The 15,840-nt window shown below is 39.1% G+C and overlaps 1 protein-coding gene across 6 annotated transcripts in view; it reads left to right on the top strand.

Moving 5' to 3' along the window:
* Positions 1–14,702: 14,702 nt before the first annotated feature.
* pwwp2b (PWWP domain containing 2B) overlaps positions 14,703–15,840 on the top strand; it is a 34,887-nt gene continuing 33,749 nt past the window's right edge. For 4 of the 6 annotated variants that reach the window (XR_009808137.1, XR_009808135.1, XR_009808136.1 and 1 more), the window contains exon 1: positions 14,704–15,154. Coding sequence is in view for 1 of the 6 variants with exons in the window: in XM_061910887.1 (XP_061766871.1) it covers positions 15,015–15,154 (140 nt within the window). In the remaining 5 variants the exon portion in view is untranslated. Of the gene's footprint in view, positions 15,155–15,840 lie in introns of all 6 variants that reach the window. The other 2 variants (XR_009808133.1, XR_009808134.1) reach the window with 1 other exon arrangement.

The following is a 15,840-nucleotide window of genomic DNA, read 5'->3' as shown; positions in this document are numbered from 1 at the left end:
CAAATCATTGGCAGATAAATGAGTCTCAGGATGATGCAGTGTAATTCCACATCGCTGCTAACTACGGCCACAATGAAAAAAATGTTAAGGCAAACTTTTACATACAGTTCTTGTGTTGTGTAAGTAGTCAACTTGTTCGGACCACTTACTGTACATAACAGCTTTCCAATATTATGCAGCTTGGAAGTTGGACAAGTAACACAATGAATCCTTTATAAAGAGGTTATCAACAAAAACGGTGGACTTTAGGCTACCATTTTATTTGCAGAAGATATATATCCATCCATCCATCCATCCATCCATCCATTTTCTTCCACTTATCTGAGGTCAGGTCGCAGGGGCAGCAGCCTAAGTACAGAAGCCCAGGCTTCCCTCTCCCCAGCCACTTCGTCCAGGGATTCCAAGGCGTTCCCAGGCCAGCCGGGAGACATAGTCTTCCCAACGTATCCTGGGTCTTCCGCGTGGCCTCCTACTGGTCGGACGTGCCCTGAACACCTCCCTAAGGAGGCGTCCAGGTGGCATCCTGACCAGATGCCCGAACCACCTCATCTGGCTCCTCTCGATGTGGAGGAGCAGCGGCTTTACTTTGAGCTCACCAAAGATTTTGTCCTTTCTGTCATAACCCAAAGCTCATGACCATAGGTTAGGATGGTAACATAGATCGACCGATAAATTGAGAGCTTTTCCTTCTGGCTCAACTCCTTCTTCACCACAACGGATTGATACAGTGTCCGCATTCTGAAGACGCTGTACTGATCTGCCTGTCGATCTCACGATCCACTCTTCCCTCACTCGTGAACAAGACTCAGAGGTACTTGTACTCCCCCACATGGGGCAAGATCTCCTCCCAAACTCGGAGATGGCACTTGACCCTTTCCCGGGCGAGAACCATATCTGCAGTATATATCTTAAATGCTTCCTTTTTTTATATTTCTTCCTTTACTGTCCTGGACGACAAAGAAATAACCTTATTGTACAGATGAAACATGTCTCTAATGTGTACATCTTTGGTGCCGCAGGAAAGACAGTGACTCTCCAACTGTGGTACGTGTACAACTAGTCAGAGTCAAGTATAAAGAGAACATGGTAAACTCGGTTTCAGACGATCATCTCCTCAATGATTGGTTTAAGAGGCCCTCATATGACTACAGGGCGCCATGACTGCTACCAACTTTGAGCTGATGTTATGTGTTTGCAGGGCGCTTCCTCCTATGTTTTTCGACGTGTAAAAATGTCCTGTTGTGCAACATGAGGCTGCTCCACCAGCGAGAATTGTGGAAAGCTTTGACATCGCTTGCCCCGCAATGCGGAAAGAAGGTAAGTATAAGGAGTGGAGAACCACCAATTACAGTGTCTTGTGCGGGGTAAACACATGACATGTCTGCGTTTTGTTCAGGAGAATAATTTTGGGTGTAATTGTGGAGGAGAAAATCTCATAAAAAATATACTGTTGTGATCCGATATCCGGATCATTCCATATTTATGTTTTGTTGCGTTATTGTATCACATTCTGTTGTTTGGACTTCCTTATTTCCTGTTTATTCTGTCACCATGGTAGCTTATTAGTTCTCCTTCCCCTTGCTTTCTACGCACACCTGTTTCTCGTTATCACCTCCCTTATTTAAGCTCGCCCCTTTTCGTCATTCATTGTCAGACTCTAGTTTGCTTTCACGCAACTGCTGATGACTTGTTTTTTCATGCTCTTCCTCGCTAGCTTTCACGCTAAGCTTTATTTTATTTCTAGCTTTCATGCTAGTTGTTTTTTTTTCCCTTTTTGTGCCTTCGTGCCAAGTATAGTGTTTCTGTTCATATTCCTAGCCTCCATGCTAGCGCCATTTGTTTTTTGTTGTTGTTTTTTTTGTTTTTGTTTTTTTAAATTGTTTTTATTAAATCAACATAAAAATACACAAGACACACTTTCCATTAGTGCATCAACCCCCCCAAAGAAAACCCCTCCCTCCCCCATTCACACCCAGCCACACCCACTCACACAAAAAAGGGTTGTTTCTTTCTGCTACCAAAATTCTGGTTCCCACAACATATATAACACAGTCTGCAAGGGACACAGTCCCTGAAACACACATGATTGTGTGTGTCGCCGGTCTACTAACACTATCATTAATTACTATTTTTAATATAATTGTTTTATATGATTTTCTTTCTTTTTTATCCAAGAAAATGTTTTTTTTTCTTTTTTTTAAAATCTCAGTTTATTTTATTTATAAAATAAATAAAAAAAACCTTATCTCACCAGACCAGGTTGTTAATGAAATTAGACTTGTCTAAAAGGTTTTTAAAACCAGGTCCAGTCCAGAAAATGTCCAAGTCGGGCTCAGCAACACACACCCGCATCCATGTACAAAAACAAAAATTAGGGAAACAACAGATTGCATATAAGTTATAAACAAAATTACATTTTCATTTGTTTACCTTTCTGTTAGCACCAATGTTTTTGTTCCTTAGTCTTTTTATCCGTTAAATAAATACTTTATATCTTACCTTCACGCTGTGTTCTTGCTCGACGCATCCTCGGAGGAACAAATCCGTCATCGTTATGCCATACAGTTTTCACATATACAACATAAAGTGGCAAGGAATACATCACTAATAAATAAAGCTAAATATATTCTGGACAAAAAAATCACTCCATATTCTCAACTGCTTGCCAGTGTTACCATATCTGAGATATTACGCAGAAAAAAGGGGAAATAACCACAAAAGTATATTTAGCATGTTACAAATAAGAAAGATCCGAATATTACATAACGAGTGATACATATAGTGATTACAAGTACATTGGAGGGGAAAACCACAATTGACAAACTTCACACAAAAGTCACAATTTCTCTGTGACTGTTGGTCCAAAACTAATGAAGATTTTGATCAAATGAGGATAATAAGCTATGCCTGCTGGTCAAGAAGTGAGTGCGTCAAATACGCCGCAAATTTATACTTTGACGAAATAAAAACATATTTTACTGTATGTTTATGAGCTGAAGTATGTTTAGAACTATATATAGACTTATTATTTTTGGTTTATTTAGTCGGAAAGACTAACATCAAAATGAGAGCCAACGCATGCATCTGGGCACAGCCGCACATGACCTTGGTAGCAGTGGTGTGCCGTCAGGGCCACCAAGGTCTTCTCTGTTGGCTTAACATAACCACAAATCATGATCATATTTAAAGATAAAAGTCATTTTTAATTTACTTCTTCTAAATATCTAAAAGTATTCATATTCTCTTCATGTCATATTATGCTCCTTCCAGCGCTGTTGTTTTTAGTTTAAAGAGTTTTTATCCAATCAGAATTCAGCTAGCTTATGTTGCCATGCTCTACCAAATCTGCCCGTGGCCTTCAGAATCAAAAATGCGGGCGTCCGTGCTCTGTAAGTGAACGGAGCCATAGATTTGACGGACAGTTGCAATAGCCAATCAGATCATGAGTTGTTGTCAGTAAGGCCTTCTAGATGGCCTAAGGCAGATATATATAGTGATGTTTTGAGCTAGGTAACATAAGAACTATAGTACTAGTAATACTCAGTGGCCTAGTGGTTAGAGTGTCCGCCCTGAGATCGGTAGGTCGGGAGTTCAAATCCCGGCCGACTCATACCAAAGACTATTAAAATGGGACCCATTACCTCCCTACTTGGCACTCAGCATTAAGAGTTGGAATTGGGGGTTAAATCACCATAAATGATTCCTGGGCGCGGCACCGCTACTGCCCACTGCTCCCCTCACCTCCCAGGGGGTGATCAAGGGTGACGGGTCAAATGCAGAGAATAACTTCGCCACATCTAGTATGTGTGTGACAATCATTGGTACTTTAACTTTAACTACGTTTTTTTTTAATGTTCACGCCTCCTGCTATGAAGAACTTTGGCTATGGTGTCAAGTGGACCTGTTGACAGGTGCAAATTATATCAATATGCTAATAATGTGTTCAGTTCAGTTCAGTTTCGGTTTATTTCAAACATGTATACAATATAATGTATCCATCCATCCATCCATTATCCTCCGCTTATCCGAGGTCGGGTCGCGGGGGCAGCAGCCTAAGCAAGGAAGCCCAGACCTCCCTCTCCCCAGCCACTTTGTCTAGCTCTTCCCGGGGGATCCCGAGGCGTTTCCAGGCCAGCCGGGAGACATAGTCTTCCCAACGTGTCCTGGGTCTTCCCCGTGGCCTCCTACCGGTTGGACCTGCCCTAAACACCTCCCTAGGGAGGCGTTCGGGTGGCATCCTGACCAGATGCCCGAACCACCTCATCTGGCTCCTCTCGATGTGGAGGAGGAGCGGCTTTACTTTGAGTTCCTCCCGGATGACAGAGCTTCTCACCGTATCTCTAAGGGAGAGCCCCGCCACCCGGCGGAGGAAACTAATTTCTGCCGCTTGTACCCGTGATCTTATCCTTTCGGTCATGACCCAAAGTCGATGACCATAGGTGAGGATGGGAACGTAGATCGACCGGTAAATTGAGAGCTTTGCCTTCCGGCTCAGCTCCTTCTTCACCACAACAGATCGATACAACGTCCGCATTACTGAAGACGCCGCACGGATCCGCCTGTCGATCTCACGATCCACTCCTCCCCTACTCGTGAACAAGACTCCTAGGTACTTGAACAATACAATGTAGTGCATCACATATTTCCAGTTGTTTCATTTCAGCATGTCCAAAAAGGAGTAGGAAGAAGCAGAGCTTATTTAATCCTACCCCTTTTCATACCATAGCAATGTTATCCCATTTCCTTCTTCTCTGTAACAGAACAGTGAACAAATAAATAATAAATTATGTTCATCATAATTCCTGTTATGTGCACAATTTGAACAGTTTGAACAGTCATCATATTGATGCTTTGTTTGATTTCTTTGGTTAATCCATTCCATAATTGAATTCCACATACTGATATACTAAAGATTATGTGTCTGGGACACTTAAAATACGCACTTTTCCACCAGGATACTCATGCTGACAACATTTGCTTTGTAAAATATAACACACATCTGGTATTTATTTATTCATTATTTGGTATATCTTGACCAACAGGTTCTCATAGTCATCATTGTCACCGACGTCCCACTGGGTGTGAGTTTTCCTTGCCCTTATGTGGGCCTACCGAGGATGTCGTTGTGGTTTGTGTTGTGGTTTGTGCAGCCCTTTGAGACACTAGTGATTTAGGGCTAGATAAGTAAACATTGATTGATTGATTGATTTATGAGCACGTTTCATAAAATGAATTTGATGGTGGAAAGTGCAGTGCTGTGGATACCCCCCTGCTCTAAAGCAGACTAGAGACTCCTAGTGGACATTGTCACACCTGCAGAAGGAAATCTGCATTTTGCTTTGTTCCAATTCACTTAGTTTTTTATGGTTTTGAGAGAAGATTACGTCCCATTGTGTCTGATCTTTCAATGTTTGATGATGGACAAATCACACATGAAGGACATCTTGTTCCATCCATAAATACTTATACTATTTCCATACACATCTACAGTCAATGATTTACTCTACGTGTTGGCTTTTTGACTCCTTTTTAGGCCTTATAGCGCCACTGAGAAACATCTGGAATGGCAGATGAGTGCCCATTAGTGTTGTCCCGATACCAATATTTTGGTATCCAAAATTATTTCCATACTTTTTCGATACTTTTCTAAATAAAGGGGACCACAAAAAAGGGCATTATTGACTTTATTTTAACAAACAATCTTAGGGTACATTAAACATATGTTTATCATTGCAGGTTTGTCCTTAAATAAAATAGTGAACATACAAGACAACTTGTCTTTTAGTAGTAAGTAAACAAACAAAGACTCCTAATTTAGCTGCTGACATATGCAGTAACATATTGTGTCATTTTCCATTCCATTATTTTGTCAACAATATTAAGGACAAGTGGTGGAAAATGAATTATCAATCTACTTGTTCATTTACTGTTAATATCTGCTTACTTTCTCTTTTAACATGTTCTATCTACACTTCTGTTCAAATGTAATAATCATTTATTCTTCTGTAGTTTGTATGCTTTACATTAGTTTTGGATGATACCACAAATTTGGATATCAATCCGATACCAAGTAGTTACAGGATCATACATTGGTCAGATTCACAGTCCTCATGTGTCCAGGGACATATTTCCTGAGTTTATAAACATAATATACATTTTTTTTTAAATGAAAGGAGATAATATAATATAAATGCAATATATTATATTTTAATATAAAATAAATTCAAACAAAAGCAAAACAAAGATTTTGTGATGCCAAAAAAGTATCGACGTAATCATAGTAGTATCAACTAAATACCCTACTGTACTTGGTATCATTACCAAGATCCACCCATGGCATTTGTTTACATTTTGATGCTGGTGAGATTCAGTGTGTCGTGAAACATGTTTAGCTATTCCTCGTCCAGCAGGGATGATACTTGTAAGAATCTTACTTTATTTGTCACCATGGAGGCGAGGATTAGTGATTTAGAAGTAGCTAAAACACTGCAGACTGCGGATGGACTTTAGCCGCTAGCTAGCTAGCCATGTCTTAAAGCACCTCTTCCTGTGGGCGTTTAACCTTTATCTTTAGTTTTTCAGAGGCGGTATAGTACCGAATACGATTAATTAATATCGCATTACTATACTAATACCGTTTTTCCGTACAACCCTAGCAGGTACCAATAGATCAGAGAAGTTTTTTTATAATAAGTCCGCTTTAAAAGTTTTGAGACAAATATACCAGCCAGATATCATGAAAAAAATTGAATGGGAAAAAAAATAACAACAAAAATAAAAATACAGTTTCTGATTAATCACCCCAAATAGAGGAATATTGGTTAACTTATTCTGATATACATCTTATCTTATAACTGCTGCATTTTAATGTTTCCTTGATAGAAAAAAATGTTAAAAAAGAACTATAACAACAAACCAGTCTTTTGAATGGCTCTTTGGAAGGACTGGCTCCTCAAGATGAAAGATCCATATGTATTTGGGACATGCATATACAAGGTTACATTTAAGTAGAGGTGGGTTATGTGTGAATGTGAGTGTGAATGTTGTCTGTCTATCTGTGTTGGCCCTGTGATGAGGTGGCGATTTGTCCAGGGTGTACCCCTCCTTCCACCTGAATGCAGCTGAGATAAAAACCCTGTGACCCCACAAGGGGGGTAGGAAATGGATGGATGGATAGATGGAGGGTTTTGGTTTATTTCATCAGAAAAACTAACATCAAAACAAGGGCAATTGCAGGCTTTCAGACATGTCCTTGGTAGCAGTCATGGCGCCTCTCCTTTTATTGTCCATACCCTCTACATAAACAACTCTGTCATTAGTGGTACGCAGGCTCTATCTCACAGGTGTCAAACTCATTTTAGATCAGGGGCCACATGGAGGAAAATCTACTCCCAAGTGGGTTGGACTGGTGAAACCACAACACGATAACTTCAAAATAAAGACAACTTCAGATTGTTTTCTTTGTTTAAAAATAGAACAAGCACATTCTGAAATTGTACAAATCCTAATGTATTTTTTTTTTACACTTACATGTTGCAGTTTATAGTATTCTATCTTTGTTTTACATAATTTGTACTTTGTGAATAAATTATGTGATAATGTTCATCAATCAACTCATTGGTGCTCATTTTCAATCTATCAAGATAAAAAATGATATCAAAATCAAGATACAGGATGTTATTTTTGTAGTTTGCTCATTTTCCTCAACTGGTGCACTAACATCATGTGGTTTATTTTTTTACATATGTAGCATCATCTATATAGATTCAAATAATTGCTATTGTGACATCTAGTGGACACATTTACAACAGCAGTTTCCATCCATCCATCCATTTTGTACCGCTTATTCCCTTTTGGGGTCGCGGGGGGCGCTGGCGCCTATCTCAGCTACAATCGGGCGGAAGGCGGGGTACACCCAACACAGGGCCAACACAGATAGACAGACAACATTCACATTCACATTCACACAGATTGGCAACAGCAGTTTCTTGCATTCAAAAATTTCGGCTCATTTTTTTACTTAGCAAACTCATTCCGCGGGCTGGATAAAACCTGTTCGCTGGCCTGATCCGGCCGTAGGTTTGACACCCCTGATCAAGTGGATAGCGAGTTCAGCGTTTAATTTTCCTATATTCAAAACAGTGTTACTTTTTTGTGTCATGTCAAGATGACCAACATGTTAAATATACTTGTTAAAATAAACCTCTGCCTTGTTTTAATGAATACTTACGCCTATTATGCTATTGTACTTTACGGTTGGTGGTTGTGGTGGGTTAAGTACTTGGAGAAGTTTTTTTAAAGTAGTATTTGGTAAAAAAAAATATATATATAAAAGACGGGAAAACCACTGGAGTAGGTTTTTTTTTTGCTTTGTGACTTTCATTATTGTCATTTTATTTCCAAATGTCTGAATTAAATATTGCCAAAGACAAAATTAACATATATCTAATTTTGCTAAATAAATGTATTTGATGCTGTTACGTCGTGTGTGTACAAGGTGTACAACACCTTCTGCCCGAATGCAGCTGGGATAGGCTCCAGCACCTCCGCAAGGGACAAGAGGTAAAAAATGGATGGATGGAGGGTTTTGGTTTATTTTTGTCAGAAAAACTAACATTAAAACAACGGCAATTGCAGGCTTTCAGAAATGTCCCTGGTAGCAGTCATGGTGCCTCTCCTTGTATTGTCCATACCCTGTACATCAGGGGTGTCCAAAGTGCGGCCTGGGGGCCATTTGCGGCCCCACGGCACATTTTAAAAATACGATTGAAACATTTTTAAAACGTAAAAAGTGATATAAAAGAGCAAACGGGTGAAATGGAACAAGAACATGTTGCAATGTTTACTCTAATAACACAAAGCTGCCATGCAGGCTGTTTCTTTCTTAAACAAACAAAAAAAAAGTATCAAAATCAATGTCAGTATGAATTATTGACCAATTCAAAGCTCCAATTACGTCACGTAAAATTTTCCACTTTGAGATTTTTTTGGGGGAAAATGTTGCATATTTTGTGTTTGCCATATATCAATCAATCAATGTTTACTTATACAGCCCAAAATCACTAGTGTATCAAAGGGCTGCACAAACCACTACGACATCCTCGGTAAGCCCACATAAGGGCAAGGAAAACTCACACCCAGTGGGACGTCGGTGACAATAATGACTATGAGAACCTTGGAAAGAACGAAAGCAATGGATGTCGAGCGGGTCTAACATGATACTGTGAAAGTTCAATTCATAGTGGATCCAACACAGCCGCAAAAGTCCAGTCCAAAGCGTATCCAACACAGCAGCAAGAGTCCCGTTCACAGCGGAGCCAGCAGGAAACCATCCCAAGCGGAGGCGGATCAGCAGCGCAGGGATGTCCCAAGCCGATACACAGGCGAGCGGTCCATCCTGGGTCCCGACTCTGGACGAGCGGTCCATTCTGGGTCCCTACTCTGGACAGCCAGTATGTCATCCATGGCCATCGGATCAGACCGGACCCCCTCCACAAGGGAGAGTGGGACATAGGAGAAAAAGAAAAGAAATGGCAGATCAACTGGTCTAAAAAGAGAGTCTATTTGAAGGCTAGAGTATACAAATTAGTTTTAAGGTGAGACTTAAATGCTTCTACTGAGGTGGCAACTCGAACTGTTACCGGGGAGGGCATTCCAGAGTACTGGAGCCCGAAATGAAAACGCTCTATAGCCCGCAGACTTTTTTTGGGCTTTGGGAATCACTAATAAGCCGGAGTCCTTTGAACGCAGACTTCTTGCCTGGACATATTTTACAATACAATCGGCAAGATAGGCTGGAGCTAGACCGGGTAGTATTTTATAAGTAAGTAGAAAAACCTTAAAGTCACATCTTAAGTGCATAGGAAGCCAGTGCAGGTGAGCCAGTATAGGCGTAATGTGATCAAACTTTCTTGTTCTTGTCAAAAGTCTAGCAGCCGCATTTTGTACCAACTGTAATCTTTTAATGCTGGACATGGGGAGACCCGAAAATAATACGTAACAGTAATCGAGACAAGACGTAACAAACGCATGGATAATGATCTCAGCGTCTTTAGTGGAAAAAATGGAGCGAATTTTAGCAATATTACGGAGATGAAAGAAAGCCGTTTTAGTAACGCTTTTAATGTGTGGCTCAAAGGAGAGAGTTGGGTCGAAGATAATACCCAGATTCTTTACCAATTTTCCTTGTTTAATTGTTTGGTTGTCAAATGTTGAAGTTGTATTATTAAATAGAGGTCGGTGTCTAGCAGGACCGATAATCAGCATTTCCGTTTTTTTGGCGTTGAGTTGCAAATCCATCGTTTAATTTCATTAAGACACGCCTCCAGCTGACTACAATCCGGCATGTTGGTCAGCTTTAGGGGCATGTAGAGTTGGGTGTCATCAGCATAACAGTGAAAGCTAACACCGTATTTGCATATGATGTCACCTAGCGGCAGCATGCAGATGCTGAAGAGTGCAGGGCCAAGGACCGAACCTTGCGGAACTCCACATGTTACCTTAACGTAGTCCGTAAAAACTAATGTTTTTACGTTAAAAAACTAGTAAAAACTGAGCTGTTTTTTTAAAGAAGGGCCTAAAATGAACAACCGAAAAACATGAACAACAATAAAACGTATAATTGACGGATATATCTGAAGTCGAAATTATTGTGTTAAAATTAAACAGTAAAAAAAATTATAATTTATTTTCTAACAAATTCATGAGTAGGACCCTTTTGGATCCCCAATCATTTTAGTGTGATTTGTTTTTAAGTGCCATTGCTCAAAAAATAATAATGAATTAAAATCAGTTGTGTCATGAGTTAATGACCTTTTTAAGGTTCCAATTATTATATAATCTCAAATATTCCACATAAAAAATATTGGGTGATAATATTGCATATTTTGTGTTTTTTTTTTTCAATCTAAAAACAGGGTTTTCTTTGACAAAAAGAGCATACAACTTAAATCTCTAAAATCATTATATTGACTGATGGACCTAATGTCGATATGGAGATTTAAAACTTGAATAATATTAAAACAAAATAATACTGAATAATGACACATTTTTTATATTTTTATGACCAAAACCCTTTGGGGTCCCCGGGATCTAGCTAGAGTGGAGGCCTGAATGTATATTGGTTATACATATATTGTATTGGTTTTTAAAATAAAAAAATGCAAAAATGGCCTCCGCTTGCTTTGATTTTTCAGTCTGCGGGTCTAAGTGGGAAAAGTTTGGACACCCCTGCTGTACATAAATGACTCTGCCATTGGGCTCTACCTAGTGGTACGCCAAAGAATCACTTGATTAGAGTTTGGCGTTTCATGGCTCATCCTTGATGTCAAAAAATTATCATTAAATGTAAAACAAACAAAGTTTATTATTTTTTTGTAAGAGGACAGGGGAGGAAACGATCAAACTGTCAATAGATGGAAGTGATATTGAAAAGGTTTCTGAACTTAGATTTTTAGGAGTGATACTGGATGACGGTCTGACATGGAAATCTCATATTGCACATATGCGGAAAAAGATGTCTACGGGTATTTTTATATTAAACAAGGTAAAATATGTGTTAGATTATAGGGCAATGCGTACCGTATTTTTCGGATTACAAGTCGCTGCGGAGTATACGTCGCACCGGCCGAAAATGCATAATAAAGAAGGAAAAAAAACATATATACGTCGCACTGGAGTATAAGTCACATTTTTGGGGAAAATTTATTTGATGAAATCCAACACCAAGAATAGAAATGTGAAAGGCAATTTAAAACAAATAAAGAATAGCGAACAACAGGCTGAATAAGTGTACGTTATAAGATGCATAAATAACCAACTGAGGAGGTGCCTGGTATGTTAACGTAACATATTATGGTAAGAGTCATTCAAATAACTCTAACATATAGAACATGCTATATGTTTACCAAACAATCTGTCACTCCTAATTGATAAATCCCATGAAATCTTCTTCCTCGATGTCGCTTCTAAAAAACTCTGCCAACTCCAAAGGTATGCACCGCTTCCTCTCGTCGTTTTCTGATGCATATTTCACTACGTCCAGCTTGTAATCTGCAGTACATGATTTCCTTTTCGATGCCATTTTTGTTCAGCCCTTCTCAGTTTTTATAAGTTACCGCCAACGATGAAATGATCCATTTTAATAGCTGCGGCAGTAGCATATAGCAGTTAGCATCCCATGACCCACAATGCACTTCTGCCATGACCCTCCCCCGCCAAATTTTTATTGGTTGACGTGTGTGTGACGATTGCTGACATTTTCTTCGTCTCTTCCGCAAATGAAATAAATAATATTATTTAATATTTTACGGTATTGTGTTAATAATTTCACGCATAAATCGCTCCGGAGTACATGTCGCACCCCCTATGAAAAAAACTGTGATTTATAATCTGAAAAATATGGTATATTGTATTGTGCACTTACTGTATACTGCCATATATCAGCTACTGTGTGGAAGTGTGGGCGAACACATATAAGAGTAACATAAAAGCATTGTATCAGTTACAGAAAAAAGCTATAAGGATTATTCATAAAGTCGATTACTTAGAACACTAATAATTCTGGTTTATTGAAACTACAGGAGCTAGTAAAGCTACAGACATTGTATGTCATGTGTAAGGCTAAAAGTGAAACATTACCAGCAAATTTACAAAAAATGTTTGTCATCACTTCTGAGAATACAGAGCATAGAAGAAAAGGTCATTTCAAACATCAGTATTCAAGGACAACTTTAAAACAAATGTGTGGTGGGGGTTCAACTATGGAATTCTCTTTACAATGAGATAAAGGACTGTAAACATATATTCCAATTGAAAAAAATATATAAAGACAGAACAATTGGATCATATGGACAGCCATAAGTGTTTACATTCTGCTTTTAATTGATCATTTTACTTATTTTTTTTGTCTGGTTTTGTATAATTCTGTGAGGTGTATATTATTACTATTATTATTTTTTGTTCGGTTTGTACTTCATGAAGTTTTGCACTTGTTGTGTTTTTTGTTTGTTTTCATTACATTTGGATGTATTTGTTGGTTTGTGTGATATCCATGAAGTGAGACTACGTATTATGTTGAAGGGGGCAGGAAGATGCAAGATGTTTCTTCATCCTGCTCCTTCTCAGGAAATGGTGTGTAAATGTAAAATTGTATAATTGAGGTATAATTGTCTATCGATCAAAGATGCACATCAATGAAGGAGATAAATTAAAAAAATGAAATTTTCCTATATTCAACACATTGTTAATGTTTTGTGTAATGTTAAATAATAGTCAAAATATTAAATATACCCTGCTTTGTTTTAAAGGCCTACTGAAACCCACTACGCAGTCTGATAGTTTATATATCAATGATGAAATATTAACATTGCAACACATGCCAATACAGCCTTTTTAGTTTACTAAATTACAATTTTAAATTTCCCGGTAGTTTCTTCTTAAAAACGTCATGTAATGATGACGTGTACGCTTGACGTCACTGGCTGTTAGGAAATATGAGCGCTGCACACACACAGAGCTAAAAGTCGTCTGATTTAACGGCATAATTACACAGTATTTTGGAGATCTGTGTTGCTGAATCTTTTGCAATTTGTTCAATTAATATTGGAGAAGTCAAATTAGAAAGATGGAGTTGGGAAGCTTTAGCCTTTAGCCACACAAACACACGGTGATTCCTTGTTTAAAATTCACGGAGGTGAAACTTTACTATGGATCACAGCGAACATGGATCCCGACCGAATGTCAACCAGCAGGTTTCAGTGAGAAAATTGTGGTAAAAAGTCGCCACTTACCGGAGATCAGTTGAGCTTGTGCCGCCCATTAAGCTGCTGTCGACTTCCCTGAGACACTGCGCGTCAACACACCCGTGGACACCCCCTCACCCCCCCGACTATCAGGTACTATTTAACTCACTAAAACACCACCAACACAATAGAAAGATAAGGGATTTCCCATGATTATCCTAGTAAATGTGTCTAAAAACATCGGAATCCGTCCCAATGCAATCGCCTTTTTTTTAAACTTTTTTTTTTCTAGTCCGTCGCTATCAATACCCTCAAACACGAATCTTTCATCCTCGCTCAAATTAATGGGGAAATTGTTGTTTTCTCAGTCCGAATAGCTGTTTTTGTTGGAGGCTCCCATGAAAAACAATGTGAAGATGTGAGAAGCCATCAACATGTTGTGAACTTTAGCGTGGATGTTCTCTACTAAATCCTTTCAGCAAAAATATGGCAATATCGCAAAATGATCAAGTATGACACATAGAATGGACCTGCTATCCCCGTTTAAGGAAGAAAATCTCATTTCAGTAGGCCTTTAATGAAAACTTACGCCTATTTTGCTACTGTATTTTAAAGTTGGTCATTGTGGTGGTGTAGTACTTTTTTCTGAAGCAGAATTCGATAAAAAAAAAAAAAAAAAGATGGAGTGGGTTTTTGTTTTGCTTTGTAATGAACCAGATAAGTTATTTGCATTATTTGTCATTTAATTTCCAAATGTCTGAATTGAATATTGCCAAAGACATACTTAAATTGTGTCTAATATTGCTAAATAAATATATGTAGTTGGTGCTGTTTGTCGTGTGACTATACTACCATACATCATTTAATAATAATAATATCACTACTAATAATAGTACTAATAATAAAAAAATAACGCGCGTTGATGTTGTTACATCGTCGCGAATAAATCCATCTAAATGTTGCTTCTCGGTTGATGGTGTCGAAAAAGCGGAGACATTCCCGAGGAAGAAGGCTGGAATAATGAAGGCGATGGAGTCCAAGTGGGGTTGAGGAAGGGAAGGCCTTGTCTTGGGAGACTTGTGCTTCAGTGTGATGTCAGCGGCGGCAGTGTCGGTGTAATTGACTTGCTGGGGTGATGGCGTCATTTTATGCCCTGCTGTAGCCTCCTGCTTCAATAGCGAAAAGGGGGGAGACGGAGCTTTAGCGGACGCGGCCGTGGCTCCCTTCGCCCGGATCGAGCACCGCCGAGCCGGACACCTCGCCACGGGAAACATGGAGGCTGCGGCCGAGGAGCTGCTGGCCGGCTCTCGGGTACCTGTCACAATCGATCAAATAGTTAACGATACGCTGCTGGTGACGCTGACCTATCGAGAACGGAGCTTCACGGGGATTTTACTCGACTGTAACAAAAAGTGAGTGTCATTTTTTTCACTTTCACTTTGATCGTTTCTGCCGCTTTTAAATGTCACTTAGCTCGCTGCTAACGGCTAGCTAGTTAGCCGCCTGGGCCTCAATACAAAAGACATGGCTTATTGTAGCTGACAGTGATAGCTAGCATCCTGGCCAATAACTCTTACCTTTTAAAGGACCCGTAAACGGACTTAAATGCGTCGTTTTATTCCAAGAGAGGCATGTGTGGCGACATACTTGTCACTTTTTCTGAGATAAAAATGCCTTGATGTGAACAATAGCTAATGTCAGTGGGTTCATCTCTCTAGCTTATTGTTAGCCACATCATACAGATCAGCAATCACGTATTTTAATACTCGAAATAATTATTCGACATCTTGTCAATATGTTCCTATCCCACTGTATTTATACTTATGCGTTGGTTGTGGATTGACTTTTCAAAAATCATATCCCTTGCAAAATAACTGAACTAAAGGAGCTGTGCTGAAAAACAGCCATTTTTTAGTAGAATTTGCAGATACAAAGGGAACTACTAAACTCAGTTTTCTCTTCAAAGAGGTATATTTGAATGTTTTAAAGTCATCCTAGTTGATTGTGTGAAGGCCTTAAAGGCACACATGTATCAATGTAACACTGCATGTGTCACATGTACACTATAAACCTTGTGTAAGTTTTTTTCCCCCTACTA

The sequence above is a fragment of the Nerophis ophidion genome, linkage group LG09 (genome assembly GCF_033978795.1).
Source record: "Nerophis ophidion isolate RoL-2023_Sa linkage group LG09, RoL_Noph_v1.0, whole genome shotgun sequence".
NCBI classification, from domain to species: domain Eukaryota; kingdom Metazoa; phylum Chordata; class Actinopteri; order Syngnathiformes; family Syngnathidae; genus Nerophis; species Nerophis ophidion.
Note: the sequence above shows the minus strand (reverse complement) of the source record. Positions and strands in the feature narration are given on the sequence as shown.